Source organism: Crinia signifera, chromosome 4 (assembly GCF_055691185.1).
Source record: "Crinia signifera chromosome 4, ASM5569118v1, whole genome shotgun sequence".
NCBI classification, from domain to species: Eukaryota; Metazoa; Chordata; class Amphibia; order Anura; family Myobatrachidae; genus Crinia; species Crinia signifera.
In genome coordinates, this window is record NC_139220.1 from 238,657,523 (window position 1) to 238,678,146 (window position 20,624).

The following is a 20,624-nucleotide window of genomic DNA, read 5'->3' on the forward strand; positions in this document are numbered from 1 at the left end:
CACAGTCCAGTCGTGGTAATGTCCTGTATCCGTTCCTATAGTACCTCCAGATGAATGTTTTAAAGAATGTCAATTGCAATAAGATAACTGTTGGTCTCCAAACCAGGGAGCTCCCGATGTTGGGGGGTGCTCTACCTGGTGGGCTTGGTGTTGTTGCCACTTGGTTTCCTTGATGGGAGTGATGTTAATCTCCTAACCAGGGAGCTCCTGATGGTGGGTGGTGCTCTACCTGGTGGGCCTGCTGGTATTGCCGCTTGATTCAAGGATGGAGACGATTCTGGAGGTTGGTCCGGTTTCAGGATAAGGATGAAGAGAATATCTGTAAGTAAGGGTGTCCCTGCTCCCCTTCACCAACGCGTTTCGCTATGAGCTTTATCAAGGTGATACCTGTGATGTGCACTAGTGGGGTTTATATACCCTCAATGGGAGGGAAAATCAGTTTACACCTGTTGCACAGTGATTAGAACATTCATGTGTTAAACCATTATACATTTCCTATTAGAAGAGACAGAATAGGAGACAAAACCATACCCCTTTGGGTATCCCAATTCAAAAAACGAGCAGTATAAAGCATAAAAATTAAGCAGAACACTTAACTTACTAGAGAGATCCGTTTCCGGATATCCGGTGCCATCATTTCCGGATTGGTGAACCGCATATGCGCTCCACTAGTGATAGAAATAGACTGTGGCTATACGGGCGGTTTATGCCCTTATTAAAGATGGCCGCGTCTGTACTTCCGGGATCGCGGCACCGCGAAAAGGCTGTTTCCCCGGGTGTTACTCACAATGCAGTACTTTTGTGACCAAGAGATTAGTGCCTATGGGGTCAGCGTTCCTATAGTAAATTGCGCTGTGCTATTCAGTAATTCTTCTTCATGGAGCGCATATGCAGTTTTACAATGGCACAAAATATGAACACATCAATTATGTCAGATATGTTGAGTAGATAGAAGCTATTTGGTGAGGACATTTTCATGTAAGTGAGAACAGAGATACAGAAAAAGATCATTCAGACCAGATAGCAATTTATCTGGATTAAAGGTAGACAATAGAAATCGTACATTCTTGGATAGTAACAGTAAACAGTATATAATGCATCATGAAGTATATTATTTAGAAGATACTGTTTGGTCCCTACTGTATATATATATAGAGATAGATTTCGGTTTCCATTATCTAGCAGAGAGGTACACGGATTTTTATTTAGAATGTTTATACACACATTGCTGTACCCACATTATTATTCAAATTTTGTGTAGTGACAGCTATGTTAGGATGTTTATGGAACTATGTACTCTGTCGTTTTATTTACATATGGACATTTTTCTCGGAGTGAGGAGTAAGATTACACCAAGATTCCTATGTTCTGAAATTTGTCAGAACAGAGGGAAGCAGAGGGGGGGGGGGGGGGGGAGTGATAGGGAAAGGGGGGGGGGAAAAGCCAGAGGTTTGATGCACAACAAGAGATCTATAGTTAATTGCATGGTATTTTTTTTTTTTTTTTTTTTTTTTTTATATATTGGAACATTATATATACACACTATTCTTCGCTGGTGCTTAGGGGGAACATTCATATGGGGGAGGAGGTACATCCACATGAGGGAGGGTCAATCTACACATAAGTTCTTCATAGCTTGTTTATATTTCCTAAATTACAGTGTTTAGTTCCACGGCTTCGTTAAGCCCCCCCGGGTGTATAGAATCCATTCTGTACATCCAGTACACCTCTTGTCGGCACAGAGTTTTGTACCTGTCTCCTCCACGTGCAGTTCGTGCAACGTGTTCTAGGCCTACCAGTCTGAGGCTCCTGGGGTCTCCTCCATGGACCTCATGGAAGTGACGGGAGACACTATGTGTTTGTACGTGCTTCATTATGTTCCTTCTATGTTCAAGGAAACGGATCTTGGTTTTCCTTGTAGTGCGTCCTATATATGTAAATTGACATTCGCAGGTTAGCATGTAAATAGTGTAGCTGGTGTTACAATTAATAAAGCTGTTGATCTTTATTTCCATGCCTGCTTTATCTTCTACGGAGTGACGAGTCCTGGATTCTATATGTTGACATGTTATACATCTTGTTGCACCACACCTGAAGAAACCTTTTGGTTGGCCTCCAAGCCAGGTGCTTGGGCCTGTTTCTTCAGGTGGGGTGGTTATCGATTTCAAAAAACTGGGGGCTAAGGAGTTTTTAATTGTTTTATTTTTCTTAAAGACAAACAGTGGTTTAGGAGGAATTACATCTACTAAAAGGTGGTCTTGTTTTAATATTTTATAGTTTTTACCTACTATTCGCTTAATTTCATTTGAGTGGCTGTTGTAGGTGGATATAAATGTAATGTGTTGATTCTTTTCTTGAGGCTGTTTAGGTTTGGTTTGGAGTAATGTTTCCCTATCTAGGGACAGTACTTCTTCATAGGCTTTTGTTGTTATTTCTTTCGGGTATCCTCTTTGGGAAAATGAATGGAGCATGTCCCCTGCTTGTTTTTCAAACGTTTCTCTATTTGTACAATTGCGATATAATCGCATTATTTGACCTTTCGGAATCCCTTTTTTCCAAGGTGGATAGTGGGCACTGTCATAGTGCAAGTAGGCATTAGTGCCCACTTCCTTAATGTAATTAGATGTAATTATTCTGGAGCCGTCTGCCTCAATGGTCAGATCCAGGAAGGTAGTCCGTTTCCTGTCTAGGTGATGAGTGAACTGTAAATTATAATTGTTGGAATTAAGGTGCTCAACAAATAAAAGTGCAGAGGTGTGATCCCCATCCCAAATAATAAATAGATCGTCAATGTAACGGCCATAGAGGACCAGGTTCGCCCCGAACTCGCCCCCCCAAATGTAATGCTCTTCTACCTCCCCCATATATAGGTTCGCGTAGCTGGGGGCGAACCTGGTCCCCATGGCCGTTCCCATTGTCTGTAAATAAAAAGTGTCCTGAAAAAGAAAATAATTGTGACGTAATATGTAAGAAATAGAATCCGTGATAAACCTCTGGTGTCTCTCCCCCAGGACACTTTTTATTTACAGACAATGGGAACGGCCATGGGGACCAGGTTCGCCCCCAGCTACGCGAACCTATATATGGGGGAGGTAGAAGAGCATTACATTTGGGGGGGCGAGTTCGGGGCGAACCTGGTCCTCTATGGCCGTTACATTGACGATCTATTTATTATTTGGGATGGGGATCACACCTCTGCACTTTTATTTGTTGAGCACCTTAATTCCAACAATTATAATTTACAGTTCACTCATCACCTAGACAGGAAACGGACTACCTTCCTGGATCTGACCATTGAGGCAGACGGCTCCAGAATAATTACATCTAATTACATTAAGGAAGTGGGCACTAATGCCTACTTGCACTATGACAGTGCCCACTATCCACCTTGGAAAAAAGGGATTCCGAAAGGTCAAATAATGCGATTATATCGCAATTGTACAAATAGAGAAACGTTTGAAAAACAAGCAGGGGACATGCTCCATTCATTTTCCCAAAGAGGATACCCGAAAGAAATAACAACAAAAGCCTATGAAGAAGTACTGTCCCTAGATAGGGAAACATTACTCCAAACCAAACCTAAACAGCCTCAAGAAAAGAATCAACACATTACATTTATATCCACCTACAACAGCCACTCAAATGAAATTAAGCGAATAGTAGGTAAAAACTATAAAATATTAAAACAAGACCACCTTTTAGTAGATGTAATTCCTCCTAAACCACTGTTTGTCTTTAAGAAAAATAAAACAATTAAAAACTCCTTAGCCCCCAGTTTTTTGAAATCGATAACCACCCCACCTGAAGAAACAGGCCCAAGCACCTGGCTTGGAGGCCAACCAAAAGGTTTCTTCAGGTGTGGTGCAACAAGATGTATAACATGTCAACATATAGAATCCAGGACTCGTCACTCCGTAGAAGATAAAGCAGGCATGGAAATAAAGATCAACAGCTTTATTAATTGTAACACCAGCTACACTATTTACATGCTAACCTGCGAATGTCAATTTACATATATAGGACGCACTACAAGGAAAACCAAGATCCGTTTCCTTGAACATAGAAGGAACATAATGAAGCACGTACAAACACATAGTGTCTCCCGTCACTTCCATGAGGTCCATGGAGGAGACCCCAGGAGCCTCAGACTGGTAGGCCTAGAACACGTTGCACGAACTGCACGTGGAGGAGACAGGTACAAAACTCTGTGCCGACAAGAGGTGTACTGGATGTACAGAATGGATTCTATACACCCGGGGGGGCTTAACGAAGCCGTGGAACTAAACACTGTAATTTAGGAAATATAAACAAGCTATGAAGAACTTATGTGTAGATTGACCCTCCCTCATGTGGATGTACCTCCTCCCCCATATGAATGTTCCCCCTAAGCACCAGCGAAGAATAGTGTGTATATATAATGTTCCAATATATAAAAAAAAAAAAAAAAAAAAAAATACCATGCAATTAACTATAGATCTCTTGTTGTGCATCAAACCTCTGGCTTTCCCCCCCCCCCTTTCCCTATCACTCCCCCCCCCCCCCCCCCCCCTCTGCTTCCCTCTGTTCTGACAAATTTCAGAACATAGGAATCTTGGTGTAATCTTACTCCTCACTCCGAGAAAAATGTCCATATGTAAATAAAACGACAGAGTACATAGTTCCATAAACATCCTAACATAGCTGTCACTACACAAAATTTGAATAATAATGTGGGTACAGCAATGTGTGTATAAACATTCTAAATAAAAATCCGTGTACCTCTCTGCTAGATAATGGAAACCGAAATCTATCTCTATATATATATACAGTAGGGACCAAACAGTATCTTCTAAATAATATACTTCATGATGCATTATATACTGTTTACTGTTACTATCCAAGAATGTACGATTTCTATTGTCTACCTTTAATCCAGATAAATTGCTATCTGGTCTGAATGATCTTTTTCTGTATCTCTGTTCTCACTTACATGAAAATGTCCTCACCAAATAGCTTCTATCTACTCAACATATCTGACATAATTGATGTGTTCATATTTTGTGCCATTGTAAAACTGCATATGCGCTCCATGAAGAAGAATTACTGAATAGCACAGCGCAATTTACTATAGGAACGCTGACCCCATAGGCACTAATCTCTTGGTCACAAAAGTACTGCATTGTGAGTAACACCCGGGGAAACAGCCTTTTCGCGGTGCCGCGATCCCGGAAGTACAGACGCGGCCATCTTTAATAAGGGCATAAACCGCCCGTATAGCCACAGTCTATTTCTATCACTAGTGGAGCGCATATGCGGTTCACCAATCCGGAAATGATGGCACCGGATATCCGGAAACGGATCTCTCTAGTAAGTTAAGTGTTCTGCTTAATTTTTATGCTTTATACTGCTCGTTTTTTGAATTGGGATACCCAAAGGGGTATGGTTTTGTCTCCTATTCTGTCTCTTCTAATAGGAAATGTATAATGGTTTAACACATGAATGTTCTAATCACTGTGCAACAGGTGTAAACTGATTTTCCCTCCCATTGAGGGTATATAAACCCCACTAGTGCACATCACAGGTATCACCTTGATAAAGCTCATAGCGAAACGCGTTGGTGAAGGGGAGCAGGGACACCCTTACTTACAGATATTCTCTTCATCCTTATCCTGAAACCGGACCAACCTCCAGAATCGTCTCCATCCTTGAATCAAGCGGCAATACCAGCAGGCCCACCAGGTAGAGCACCACCCACCATCAGGAGCTCCCTGGTTAGGAGATTAACATCACTCCCATCAAGGAAACCAAGTGGCAACAACACCAAGCCCACCAGGTAGAGCACCCCCCAACATCGGGAGCTCCCTGGTTTGGAGACCAACAGTTATCTTATTGCAATTGACATTCTTTAAAACATTCATCTGGAGGTACTATAGGAACGGATACAGGACATTACCACGACTGGACTGTGGGTGAATATCCCTGCTTTTATCATTTTACTTGTGATACCCCCCAATCTTTTTATTGCATTTTTATATTTATATGTACCCAATTTTCATAATAAATGTTTTAAGTATACCTGTTGCACATATCTTTTAGTGAGCGCGGTCTCAAATCCCCCTTTTCTTCCATGTATCTTTTTTGGGCCTGACTTCCCATATCCAGAGACCGCAGCTCCAGCAAAACAACTCCACTCAGGCGCCCCTGGGCCACTTTTGTGACCAACAACCTTTTTTTGCTATGTTGCATTAGCAAGACCCCCCAAGCACCAATACAGTGGAACCCCCCCACAAGTGACCCCATTTTGCAAACTACACCCCTCAGGGAATTCATCTAGGGGTATAGTGTACATTTCAAACCCCCAGGGGTTTCACCAATTTTGATACAACTGGGCAGTGAAAATGAAAAATTACATTTTTTTTACACAAAAATGCAGTTCTGGCTCAAAATTTTTCATTTTCATAAGGTATGAAGGATAAAAAGCATCCCAAAATCTGTGCCCCAATTTCTCCCGAGTATGGCAATGCCTCATATGTGACCAAAAAATACCAGTTGGGTGCATGGCAGGACTCAGAAGGGAAGGAGTGATTTTTGGTGGTGGAATGTTGGTGGGTGCTATGTCGCATTAGCAAGACCCCCGAAGCACCAATACAGTGGAACCCCCCCACAAGTGACCCCATTTTGCAAACTACACCCCTCAGGGAATTCATCTAGGGGTATAGTGTACATTTCAAACCCCCAGGGGTTTCACCAATTTTGATACAACTGGGCAGTGAAAATGAAAAATTACATTTTTTTACACAAAAATGCAGTTCTGGCTCAAAATTTTTCATTTTCAGAAGGTATGAAGGAGAAAAAGCACCCCAAAATCTGTGCCCCAATTTCTCCTGAGTACGGCAATGCCTCACATGTGACCAAAAATACCATTTGGGTGCATGGCAGGACTCAGAAGGGAAGGAGTGATTTTTGGATTTTGCAGCTCAGATTCTGGTGGAATTTTGGTGGGTGCTATGTCGCATTAGCAAGACCCCCCAAGCACCAATACAGTGGAACCCCCCCACAAGTGACCCCATTTTGCAAACTACACCCCTCAGGGAATTCATCAAGGGGTATAGTGTACATTTCAAACCCCCAGGGGTTTCACCAATTTTGATACAACTGGGCTGTGCAAATGCAAAATTACATTTTTTACACAAAAATGCAGTTCTGGCTCAAAATTTTTCATTTTCACAAGGAATGAAGGAGACAAAGCACCCCAAAATCTGTGCCCCAATTTCTCCCGAGTACGGCAATGCCTCACATGTGACCAAAAAGTACCATTTGGGTGCATGGCAGGACTCAGAAAGGAAGGAGTGATTTTTGGATTTTGCAGCTCAGATTCTGGTGGAATGTTGGTGGGTGCTATGTTGCATTAGCAAGACCCCCCAAGCACCAATACAGTGGAACCCCCCCACAAGTGACCCCATTTTGCAAACTACACCCCTCAGGGAATTCATCTAGGGGTATAGTGTACATTTCAAACCCCCAGGGGTTTCACCAATTTTGATACAACTGGGCAGTGAAAATGAAAAATTACATTTTTTTACACAAAAATGCAGTTCTGGCTCAAAAATTTTCATTTTCATAAGGTATGAAGGAGAAAAAGCACCCCAAAATCTGTGCCCCAATTTCTCCCGAGTATGGCAATGCCTCATATGTGACCAAAAAATACCAGTTGGGTGCATGGCAGGACTCAGAAGGGAAGGAGTGATTTTTGGTGGTGGAATGTTGGTGGGTGCTATGTCGCATTAGCAAGACCCCCAAAGCACCAATACAGTGGAACCCCCCCACAAGTGACCCCATTTTGCAAACTACACCCCTCAGGGAATTCATCTAGGGGTATAGTGTACATTTCAAACCCCCAGGGGTTTCACCAATTTTGATACAACTGGGCAGTGAAAATGAAAAATTACATTTTTTTACACAAAAATGCAGTTCTGGCTCAAAATTTTTCATTTTCAGAAGGTATGAAGGAGACAAAGCACCCCAAAATCTGTGCCCCAATTTCTCCCGAGTACGGCAATGCCTCACATGTGACCAAAAAATACCATTTGGGTGCATGGCAGGACTCAGAAAGGAAGGAGTGATTTTTGGATTTTGCAGCTCAGATTCTGGTGGAATGTTGGTGGGTGCTATGTTGCATTAGCAAGACCCCCCAAGCACCAATACAGTGGAACCCCCCCACAAGTGACCCCATTTTGCAAACTACACCCCTCAGGGAATTCATCTAGGGGTATAGTGTACATTTCAAACCCCCAGGGGTTTCACCAATTTTGATACAACTGGGCAGTGAAAATGAAAAATTACATTTTTTTACACAAAAATGCAGTTCTGGCTCAAAATTTTTCATTTTCATAAGGTATGAAGGAGAAAAAGCACCCCAAAATCTGTGCCCCAATTTCTCCCGAGTATGGCAATGCCTCATATGTGACCAAAAAATACCAGTTGGGTGCATGGCAGGACTCAGAAGGGAAGGAGTGATTTTTGGTGGTGGAATGTTGGTGGGTGCTATGTCGCATTAGCAAGACCCCCAAAGCACCAATACAGTGGAACCCCCCCACAAGTGACCCCATTTTGCAAACTACACCCCTCAGGGAATTTATCTAGGGGTATAGTGTACATTTCAAACCCCCAGGGGTTTCACCAATTTTGATACAACTGGGCAGTGAAAATGAAAAATTACATTTTTTTACACAAAAATGCAGTTCTGGCTCAAAATTTTTCATTTTCAGAAGGTATGAAGGAGAAAAAGCACCCCAAAATCTGTGCCCCAATTTCTCCCGAGTACGGCAATGCCTCATGTGTGACCAAAAAGTGGCAGGACTCAGAAGGGAAGGAGTGATATTTGGATTTTGCAGCACAAATTCTGGTGGAATGTTGGTGGGTGCTATGTCGCATTAGCAAGACCCCCAAAGCACCAATACAGTGGAACCACCCCACAAGTGACCCCATTTTGCAAACTACACTCCTCAGGGAATTCATCTAGGGGTATAGTGTACATTTCAAACCCCCAGGGGTTTCACCAATTTTGATACAACTGGGCAGTGAAAATGAAAAATTACATTTTTTTACACAAAAATGCAGTTCTGGCTCAAAATTTTTCATTTTCAGAAGGTATGAAGGAGAAAAAGCACCCCAAAATCTGTGCCCCAATTTCTCCCGAGTACGGCAATGCCTCATGTGTGACCAAAAAGTGGCAGGACTCAGAAGGGAAGGAGTGATATTTGGATTTTGCAGCACAAATTCTGGTGGAATGTTGGTGGGTGCTATGTCGCATTAGCAAGACCCCCAAAGCACCAACACAGTGGAACCCCCCCACAAGTGACCCCATTTTGCAAACTACACCCCTCAGGGAATTCATCTAGGGGTATAGTGTACATTTCAAACCCCCAGGGGTTTCACCAATTGTGGTACAACTGGGCAGTGAAAATGAAAAATTACATTTTTTTACACAAAAATGCAGTTCTGGCTCAAAATTTTTCATTTTCATAAGGTATGAAGGAGAAAAAGCACCCCAAAATCTGTGCCCCAATTTCTCCCGAGTATGGCAATGCCTCATATGTGACCAAAAAATACCAGTTGGGTGCATGGCAGGACTCAGAAGGGAAGGAGTGATTTTTGGATTTTGCAGCTCAGATTCTGGTGGAATGAATGGTGGGTGCTATGTGGCATTAGCAAGACCCCCGAAGCACGGTTAAATGATGAACCTAATAATCCATAGATGTGTGGTATATTTTAAAACACTCCTTTATACATAGGCCGGGTTTGTCGGGGCAAGTTTCACAGTGGAAAATAGTTTCCTTTCTTATTCCCTTTTTATAGCAAACTTTGCACCTTTTTTGTGTCCTGCCCTTTCTTGCAGTGGAGGGGATTTTGTTCGGAAAATGCTGCCCTGGTACAATACGGGGGCCAGTACTAGAAGTACTGGGGCCCTCTGCCTGCTGGTTCCCAAATACTAGGCCCTTTATGACTTCCTCTTGAAAGTGCATAAATGTCCCCCTCTGGCCGGTAGAACGGAATAGCACGTAAGCGTTATACAGTGCCATCTGGATGATATACACGGCCAGCTTCTTGTACCAGATTTTGTTTTCCGCAGGGCACTGTACGGCTTCAGTACCTGATCTGAAAGATCCACTCCGCCCATGTACCTATTGTAATCCAGGATACAATTAGGTTTTGAGGTGTGGGTACTGGTACCTCGTACAGGGACGGAGGTGGTACTGTCTCCGTGAATTGTTGTCAGTATAAGGACATCCCTCTTGTCCTTATATTTGACCAACAACATATTTTCGGTGCATATTCCCCTGCTTTCACCCCTTCTCATTACTTGGGCAATGTGCGTTTTTGGGAGGCCTCTTTGGTTCTTGCGCACAGTACCGCAAGCTGCTGTACCTCTTGAACCAAGGGCCTTAAACAGGGGGATGCTAGTGTAAAAGTTATCCACATAGAGGTGATAACCTTTATCCAGGAAGGGGTGCACTAAATCCCAGACAATTTTTCACCTACGAGGGAGGGGGGGCATTCTGGCGGTTCAATTCTTGAATCCTTCCCTTTATATACCCTAAACCTGTGAGTGTACCCTGAGGTGCTTTTACACAGCTTATACATTTTTATGCCATACCTTGCCCTCTTACTGGGAAGGTACTGGCGGAATTTAACCCTTCCTTTAAAATGTATAAGGGACTCGTCTATGCAAATGAATTTATCTGGGATGTACATCTCTTCAAATTTGGCACTGAAATGATCAATGACCGGCCTGACTTTGAATAGCCGGTCAAAGGTGGGATCATCTCTGGGTGGGCACTGTGCATTATCGTTGTAATGCAAAAATTTAAGGATCGTCTCAAATCGAGCCCGGGGCATGGCCATACGGTAAAATGGGGTGCTGTACAGAACATCTGTACTCCAATATTGCCTAATTTCTGGCTTTTTTACTATGCCCATATGAAACACCAGACCCCAAAACGTCATCATCTCTACTGCATCTACAGGGGTCCACCTAGCAAATGATGACGTGGGGTTTTGAGCAATAAACTGCTGGGCATATAAATTAATTTGGTCCACCATTAAATTTATAAAATCATCAGAGAAAAATAATTTAAAAAAGTCAATTTCTCTGAGACCTGTGGAATCAAATTGGATTCCTGGCATGGCCAAAAACTCAGGAACCTGGGGCTCAAAATTGTCTGGTGGTGGGGTCCATACGAGATCAATTATTGGGGGGTGGGTCTCAGCTGCTCTACGGGGGCGTCTTTGAGGGGGTCCCTCATCACCAGAGGAGGAAGAGGAGCTTAAGACGAATCCTTCAAATTCCCCGCTTGCATCACTGGCTGTGTCAGAGTCAGAGGCAAGCATGGCATATGCCTCCTCCGCTGAATACATTCTTCTGGATGACTGGGATGACATTTGGGATGACATTTGGGATGACATTTGGGATGCCATTTTTATTTTTGTGTTACTGGTAGTGAAATGTTTCAACACGTGTATAGTGTAGGGGGGGGTACAAACTTTATTTCAACCCGGGGGGTATGTAGTGTGTATGTAGTGCAGAAAAAAAAAAATACTTTATACAAAAAAAAAAATTGAAGGGGTTAAAAAAAAAAATAAATTGAAGGGGTTAAAAAAAAAAAATTGATGGGGTTAAAAAAAAAAAAAAAAAGGTCCTGCGCCAAAAATTGAGCACAGATGTTGGTCAGTAACGTCCGTCACTGAACAGCGCTCAAAGGCAACAGGAATTTGATCAAAAAAAAAAAAAATAGATCAACCCTGTGCCGAAAAAGATGATCAGTGATCAGGGGCAGCAGGTGCACAACCTTTGGTGCAACTGACAGTGCAACTGGCAGGTATATATATATATAAAAAAAAAAAAAACCTCTGCACCCCCAAAAAGTTGCTGATCACCTCAGATATAGTGATCAGCACAAAAGGCGGGGGCAGCAGACACAAAATTTAGCACTCTCTATCACTCTCTGTCACTATCTCTCTCTATCTCTCACTATCTATCACTATCTATCACTCTATGACACTGCAGCAGCAGCACTGACAGTTATATATATGAAAAATAACCCCTGCACGCCCAAAAAGTTGCTGGGGGTGCACAAAAGGGGGGCAGCAGACACAAAATATAGCAGTCTCTATCACTCTCTGTCACTATCTCTCTCTATCTCTCTATCTCTCACTATCTATCACTCTATGACACTGCAGCAGCAGCACTGACAGGTATATATATATATATATATATATATAAAAAAAACCTGCGCCCCCAAAAAGTTGCTGATCAGTTAATTTATACTGATCAGCACAAAAGGGGGGGCAGCAGTCAGTTATATAAAAAATATATAGCACAATCTGTCACTATCTCTCTATCTCTCTCTATCTCTCTCTCTCTATCTCTCTCTATCTCTCTCTATCTCTCTATCTATAACTCTTTTACACTGCAGCAGCACAAAATATAGCACTCTCTGTCACTAGGCCTCTCTATCTCTCTCTATCTCTCTCTCTCTATCTCTCTATCTAATAACTCGCAGCAGCACAACACAGCACAACACAGCACAGGATGTCACAAGAGGAAGCAAGATCCAGGCAGTGATCAGGTAAGTATTTAGCAAGGTTCTGGTCAGTAAATGGCGACAGCTGGGCACGGTGACCGCACTGCACGCTATTCCAGACCGGAATGGCGTCTGCAGTGCAGTCACCGTTAGTTTAAACCCCCCTCCATGGCTGTGATTGGTCCGTCGGTCCGACGAACCAATCACGGCCTTTGGGGGCGGGCGGGGTGAGGTGGGGTGACACCAGTGTCACCCTTACACCCCGCGGTGATTGGTGCTGTACTTTACAGCACCAATCACCTCCGATCCCGTGTCACCGGCGAACGTTATTCGCCGGTGACACAGAAAACGCTGTGAATGGCTGTTCACACTGAACAGCCAATCACAGCGATCGCCGACGGGGGGGCGGCATCGCAGCCCCCCCTGGGCATGCAGGGACATGTCTGCTGTCAGGGACAGCAGACATTGTCCCTCTGTCACTGCGTCTCTAGACGCAGTGACAGTTTGAAGTCATGACGTATATATATGTCATGTGTCGGGAAGTACTTCCCGGCCATGACGTATATATACGTCAAATGTCGGGAAGGGGTTAAAAGTTTGGTATATGAAATAACATAATATCAAATCAGAGATGTTTAAACTTGATGGCATTGTAGAACATGTTACCTGTTTAGTTTTTGCTAGCGCAGCTTTGGCCTGGTCAGCCAATAGATCCAGATCATCAGTGATTATGCTCAGGCAGCCTTCAAACTCCCACAGCAGCATCCCACCAATCTGAGCCGCGCTCCATGCAGAAGGGAAGGTTATTCTAAGGTCTGCACAACGAGGGATTGGCTCTGCGAAGACAAGAACACCACATCCATGTAGCCATTTCACCTGGTATCTGCTCTTCTCTATTTCTCAATCTAAGCTGTGCTGAAGTCATTGTGCGCCTGATTCAGCGATGGATGCAGCAGCAATGCTTAAATATTATAATGCGAATGGATGTTTTACATAAATATCCATTTGCAGCATGCAGGGGAACACCCACATCATTCGATGGTTGGCGACCATCGAATGATGCGGAATGTGCACACATATGTAAGGGTGTTCTGAGGCACCCTTACATATGCGTGCACATTCAGAAGGAAGTGGGCGGGCAGCTCATGTCAGCTGGCCACCCCCGGTGCCCACGTCGCAGCCTGATTAGCATGAGAAACCCCGCGTTATACTCATAGGAATGCCCATAAAATGCTGGGCATTAACTTATGCTAATGGAGCCGCCCGCCACCCCTCTGCACACACCCCACCCCCGGCCTGCTGTCCTGGGTGCATGCGCATGCGCAGCAGCAAAACATCAGTCCCCATGCCAACAAACGCCCTTTGCGAACGGACCTGAATAAGGTCCCAAGACCAGTAGGTGAGCAGTTCATGCTTTGAAGTCAAATTAAGGGAGCGGCCTGTTGAGATGTCCTACGCATATACGTTGTTCATAGACTTCAATAACTTCAACACAGGTTAGTATTATTGGAAAGCAGATTAGAACATAAAAGTGGGATGCATTTAAATAATGATATTGGTAACATGGCAGTGTTCCCATTTAATACATTACAAACGGACATACCATCATACTTATAGTTTTCTGGCATTATTTGGTTTCAAACTAAAGTTCTGCAAGAGCTATATTTGTCAGAAGCGTTAAAATAACTGTCATCCTCACAAAATCTCACCTCGATTGCCTCTAAAACCACTTGTGGTTATAGCAGATGCCAAGACTATCTTGTTCCTCCGTGTCCTGCTCTTCAGATGTAAGCTTTGTCTGGTGCAGATCTTCCCAATGTCACTGGCTTCCCATTCTCTCTGGCTCTCTAGCAGCCACTCCAAAATGTCTGGTGACAGCACATCCTTGCAACAAGCCAACAGATACAGGGATAAATGTAGGCCATCCAATTCCTTCCATAAGTTGTATGAAGAGCATATCACACAAGTATATAAAGGGGGTATGTGTGTTCCTGCAGGTTACTACTGTTGTGTGTATAGTGTGAACACATACAGTACATGCTGACCTCAGGGCAGAGGGAAGACATCTTCTACTAAGATCTACCAACAGTTCATGTGTTTCAGGCAACCTGTGGGTCTATAGTAGGAATGAATGCAGCAGGTTTGAAAAAGTGACAGTTAGTAATGACTACAGCTGTGCACCAGCTAGGTTTTTTGGAAAATGTGGACCGTTGGTAGATCTCGCGGACCGGTTTGACCACCCCAGGTATAGACAAATGATAGCTAGTTCGATTGCAATGGGCAACTTCTCCACTTTGGGCCTGATTAACAGGTGGATTCAGTACCAATGTTAGTGCAGGTGAATGATTATATTAAACAGCATTCAGTATGGGTGAAAAGTCTTGAAATCCCCTATATCATATGTGTTACCCTGTGTGCACAACTCCATATTCTATTGAATATGGGATCACTGGCATTAAAAGCAGTGAGGCAAAACCATGTGTGTTCTCTCTGCACATATTATATTTGCCCCACCTGCAGTGCAGCATGATTTTGCCCATTCTGACAACAAATTTGTCCTGCAATCAGGTCTGAATTAGGCCCTCTGTGTCTCCCATAGGCTGGTGCAAATGACAATTGTGAGCTTGTGCACGGTTGATGGTTTGGAACCACCAGTGGACTTACACCATCCATGGCTATTGGAACTTAGCATCTTAGATCTTGTACAGTATATTCCGGTGCTCGCAAGTACAAGTGGAAGGCTAAAACTAACAAAGTACAAGTGGAAGGCTGAAACTAACAAAGTACAAGTGGAAGGCTGAACCGAACAAAGTACAAGTGGAAGGCTGAAACTAACAAAGTACAAGTGGAAGGCTGAACCTAACAAAGTACAAGTGGAAGGCTGAAACTAACAAAGTACAAGTGGAGTGACTGAAACTAACATTTGCATATTACTGCAGCCACAAATCTACCTCTGAATCCAGCCTCTTATCTCTCTCAAAAGTTTGATACACCTCCATTTAGATAGCTCATCTCTCTAGAACAGGCTTTCCCAACCACGGTCCTCAAGGCACACCAACAGTGCAGGTTTTAGTGATATCCAGGCTTTAGCACAGGTGACTTAATCAGTACCTGAGTGATTCTGATAAATAGAGACAGGATTATATGCATATGCATTTGCATATTTTTCCCATTCTCACTGGTTATTGTACATTTGGCCTAAAATCTAGTGATGGTGCATATTTTAGGCCCTGCCTCCTTTCCACCAGCGAGTCACAGCACTGCTTTGCCCTGCTGCTGCTGGCCAGGTAGTGGTGGAGTGTGCAGGCTGGGGCAATATGTGCGCAGTGTGGGGAACCTTGGCTGTACGATATGTCTAACACTGCTCTAGGCTGCCAATCCATGTTGATAAAAGTCAGTCGGGCGGATGCCATTATGAAGCTCCTGAACCTTTGCCTGTCCCTGGCCTGGGACTTTACACCAAGAGACAGACTTCTGCAGCAGAGGAGGTGGGCAGAAGGGTTGTGACATCACGGGGCGTGGAGGAAATGCCGTGTCACAGTGAGTATGCGACACAGGGAGGAAGCCTTCCACTGCGCCGCCCTCACACGCTATGCTGACATTTGATCCATCGGCGCTGGAGATGAGGGTCCGTGTAGTTGATGCAACAAGAGCTTTGGACGCTGCAGTCTACTGTAGTAGCCAGGAAGAAAAAAAATCATGTGTACAGCACTAGACATCTGCAAATGCCGTGGGCCTATTTTTGAGCTTTATTTGCAACTAATTGTATGCTGATTTTTAAATTAATAAGTTAAAAATAAGTTTTTTTTTATTATTTAATGTAGCATATTTTAACACTTTTTATGCATATTTTAAGTATTTTTCATGCATATTTGCATGCATATTTCAAGCTTTTTATGTTGCATATAATCTTGTCTCTACTGATAAACCATCTGTTCTGAAGCCTGGATATCACTAAAACCTGCACTGTTGGTGTGCCTTGAGGACCGTGGTTGGGAAAGCCTGCTCTAGAAGGTAGCAAACCAATTAACATCTAGCACAGTCTATAAAATAACAGAAGTTGATCAGTTGCTATGGGCAACAATCGGTTCTGTATCTTCTCCCCTAACTGACCTATCAGAGAAGAATGTTTATAATATTATAATTAAATCTACAGTTGCTTATGATAAAAGACTTAAAGAAGAAAGAGAACCAAATAGCATGACAATGACAATGAATGTAGATAACTTCAGACTCTTACCCTGGGTACAACATTAATGTTTTCTGGTGTCAGAGAAAAGATCAGCCTTCCAATTTGTTCTATATGTCTTTGTGTCCATTGAGTGGGATGTCTGTAGAACATTGAGAGGTAATTTATTAATATTATGTTTTTAACAATGTAACCATTGGACAGAACATAGGAAATGACACAGACGAAAAATGCTGCCCCCTGTGGAGCGTGCTGGGCTGCGGCAATTATTAGTTTATTTAAATTATATTAATCTTAGAGGGAGTGGTCTTACCTTTGCCTGGCGTGGCTCTCTTCGCCCCTGGTGGTGTACAGTTGTGCTACTGATTGTCCACATGTTTTATGTTGGTAGCAACCAGCCTTGGTTTTGCCTATCACTTTGATCATAAATAATTTTATTTGGACTTGGACCACCAACCTAAGGCACACCTTGTGGCACCCCAGGGTGCATACAGTAGGCACACATTTGGAGAACCACTGGCATTGGGATTCATGCATGGGAACAATTCATTTGACAGGGCATGAGCAATTTCAGTTGACTTTAATGTGTCATGATGGAATAATTGTAATAGGGGGATTCAATTGAGGGTGGCAAATGTAAAAAGTGCCAAGGCGCAAAAATATTCATTACTTATTTGAGCAGGCACAATTTTATTATTAGCGTGGTACCCACAGCTAAGGGATAATAGGTAGGGTACCATTGGACTGGATATTACTGGCAGGCTAGTTAGCAGCGATTGCAACTATTTTGCATTTGACATCAAAACTACAACATTTGTCCAGCGATTTCTTTATGCCTTTATTCAGTTTTTAGACATTTTTGTAGCACAGGTATTATATATGGTACTTACAGTAGTATACATAAATTAAAAAGATAATATGGGACAATGATATGGTAATTCAGGTTTGCAAACTTGATTTTTTTTAGGTGACTCTTTTGCATAAGGCAATGCAACACTGACAGTGGCGGGCTGGGCCGGGGGGCAGGGTGCCACATGCCCCCCGGGCCGGTATACATTGCTGTGTCCGGGCCGGGCTTTGTGCGCCTGTCGGCTGGGTCATGCAGAAGATGGACAGTAGAGCTCGGCTTGCGGTGCCAGCCCTGAGAACCTCCGCAGCAGCAGCTAGTCAGGAGGCTGTCAGATACTGCTGCTGCTGGTAAAGACTGCGCGCCTCCTGACAGCCGAGCTCTGCTGTCCTTCTCCTGCATGACCTGACCGCCAGGCACGCAGCTCCTCCTTATAGCCGACGGGCTCTCCCGCACGATCAGCCAGGACCGAGAACAGGGGGGTTTAAAGGTGGACAGTATGACGCTCACCTCCCCCGCTCAGCCCTGCTCTTAGGTCCCCGGCCACATTGCTCATAGCTGGCTGCGGGAGGGAGACAGGCACAGAGGACGCTTGCTGCCCAGCCACTCTGCGCTGTACATGATGACGCTGAGAAGCTGGGAGGCTGAGCATGCTGTCCTCAGGGAGCATGCCACACTACAACAGGGAAAAGGTAAATTTGTGTGCGCTGGGGGGGTGAATTGGGGGGTGGGGGAATGTTTTATTGTGGAAATTGAATGGGGTGGGAAAACACTGTGTAGTGTGGACAGTGAGTGGATGGAGTAGCGATTTGCATACTTTTAGTCCCTTCCCCTCCCCGCGGACCCACAAAATTCAGGATTTCATACAGCGGAGAAGGGGGGGAGCAGGGACTGTAGCAGTGATTCGGGAGACCTTCCCACCATGGGGGGGGGGGGGGGTCGCGGGGCCATTTACTAGTGTTGGCCCCCTGGGCTGAAAGTTGCCAGCCAGCCCCTGAACACCGACAATGTACAAATCAATGCTTCACAAAATGATAGCAAGATCTTGTTCAGTGGAAGAACTGTAACTACCAAGAGGGATGTGACCGCTGTTTTGTCCCTTGCCAGCAATGTCAGGCCAGATATATGTGATTGGAGATATCTTGCCTGCCACAACACTGAACTCCGATTGTTGTGCACACCATCAGATAGAAAGACAGATTTGAATATGTGTACCCAAGCATGTCGTCTTCTATCAAGATCTGACTGAGATGTCTACTGAATTCCTCAGACAAACAATATGTTTTCAGCTCATCCAGGTGGAGCAGCAAATGCTTCCTGTTGATTCGGGAAATGCTTTCTTCTCCAATAAATCCAACCAAAGGTCCCAAGAGATCCAGGTGTTGTGTGGTTATTTCTCCGTATATTGGGAAATCCTGACAAAACAGAGACAGCCTTCATTTCACACAACTGAGGTGCAGGCTGATGAAGTGATAAAGTGGTCATAAAGCGGAAAGTACGAATGCACCAACCAATCAGCTCATAACTGTCATTTTTCAAACACAGATTGTGACGTGACAGTTAGGGGGTAATTGGCTGTTGCGTTATTACTGGCCACTTTATCACTTCACCAGCCTTAATACATCTTCCCCTATGTCCCCATTAGCCTTCTGAAATGTATAACTTACTTTAATATTACTATTACTTATGAAATGAAACTATCCTATATTTTATTTAATATAATATACATAATACACATGTGCAACATACAGGGAGTCAGTGTTATTTGTACATTCTTTATATAAGTGTAAGGAAACACTATGCTGCCAGCCTCAGCCTCACCTTATGACTTTTATGCCTCTACGTATGATAATAAATGCAGGGCAGCCAGAGGAATTGCCCAGTGATCCCCACACATGGAGGAGGGGACACACACACACATCGCTAGCATCGGGGAGGAACTGAGGCGTATGTAAACTGGGGTTTCTGCAAGGCATAATTTGTGGTGCTCGGAGAATTAAAACATAATACTTTTTTATAATATTGCCAGAAATTCATATTAACAATGTAAGGGTCCAAACAAGATAGTTATCCTAACGTCCCCCTAAAACATAATCCAGCACTGATGACAATAGCACCTAATAAACAAAGCAGTATTTCTGTCTGTGCATACCAACCAGTACATTCCATCATCTACATACATAGTACAGTATATACTGTATGTCTCGTGTCCATTTGTGTTTCTCTGAAACACTGCCATCTGTTGGCAATGAGCAAAACTACATCTCTTTATCTCTCACACATGCACAAACACAGAGGCAATCACAAGGTGGCAGACTAGCTTTTGAAGCATTTGCTCCGAGCGGGCTTACTAGATTGTATGATATGAAGGCTTAATGTTAGTGCAGATGAGCGATAAAATGAGGTTCCTCAGAGGACCAACAGAAATGTTTCTTACCAAGATGTGAAGAGCTCTTTCAGCCAAGATCGATTTTTTATAAGGTTGGAGCTCCATGAAACTCTTTGGATGTTTATGTGCATGTTCCAGGAACAGCTTTACTGAGTCGTTGGAAAGTCTGTCAATCAGCTTCACACTGGAGAAAGCAGAGAATCAGAGTGTTATCACACTACCACCAATACCCACTTTCAAGCCCCTTATGTGAATGTGAGGAGGTGGCGTCTTACAAATTCCACAGCCACCACCTGCATTAAGTACATGGATGTCTTCCTTCCTTAACTTTGTAATTGTCAGAATGTGATCCCCCCTTCCCCCCAGATCCCAGCGGCCTAGTTAGCTGCCTAATGGTAGAGCCGGCACTGGTTATCATATTGTCCTGGCTGTAAAGTGTTTACAATTGACCTAATATACCTTAACACTCAGAGTGGTCTATTTATTAAGCATGTGCTGAGATGTTCCATGTTATGGGTGTGTTGGTGAAGTGGTTGTGTACACAGATGCTGGATCACTCACACACAAGGCCATACACAGAAGGAGAAACTGCTCCTGCCACAGGCTGGTACACATTGTGATCGTGCGAGCCATGGT

The 20,624-nt window shown here is 43.7% G+C and overlaps 1 protein-coding gene across 1 annotated transcript in view; it reads right to left on the reverse strand.

Annotated features, from left to right (window-relative positions):
• Positions 1–20,624, reverse strand: part of STRC (stereocilin) — an 88,169-nt gene that overhangs the window by 17,800 nt on the left and 49,745 nt on the right. The window contains exons 21-25 of the mRNA XM_083180221.1: positions 20,037–20,172; positions 18,815–19,014; positions 16,804–16,894; positions 14,273–14,447; positions 13,230–13,399 (exon numbers count right to left, since the gene is read on the reverse strand). Of these exons, the coding sequence (XP_083036347.1) occupies positions 13,230–13,399; positions 14,273–14,447; positions 16,804–16,894; positions 18,815–19,014; positions 20,037–20,172 (772 nt within the window). The remainder of the gene's footprint in view (positions 1–13,229; positions 13,400–14,272; positions 14,448–16,803; positions 16,895–18,814; positions 19,015–20,036; positions 20,173–20,624) is intronic.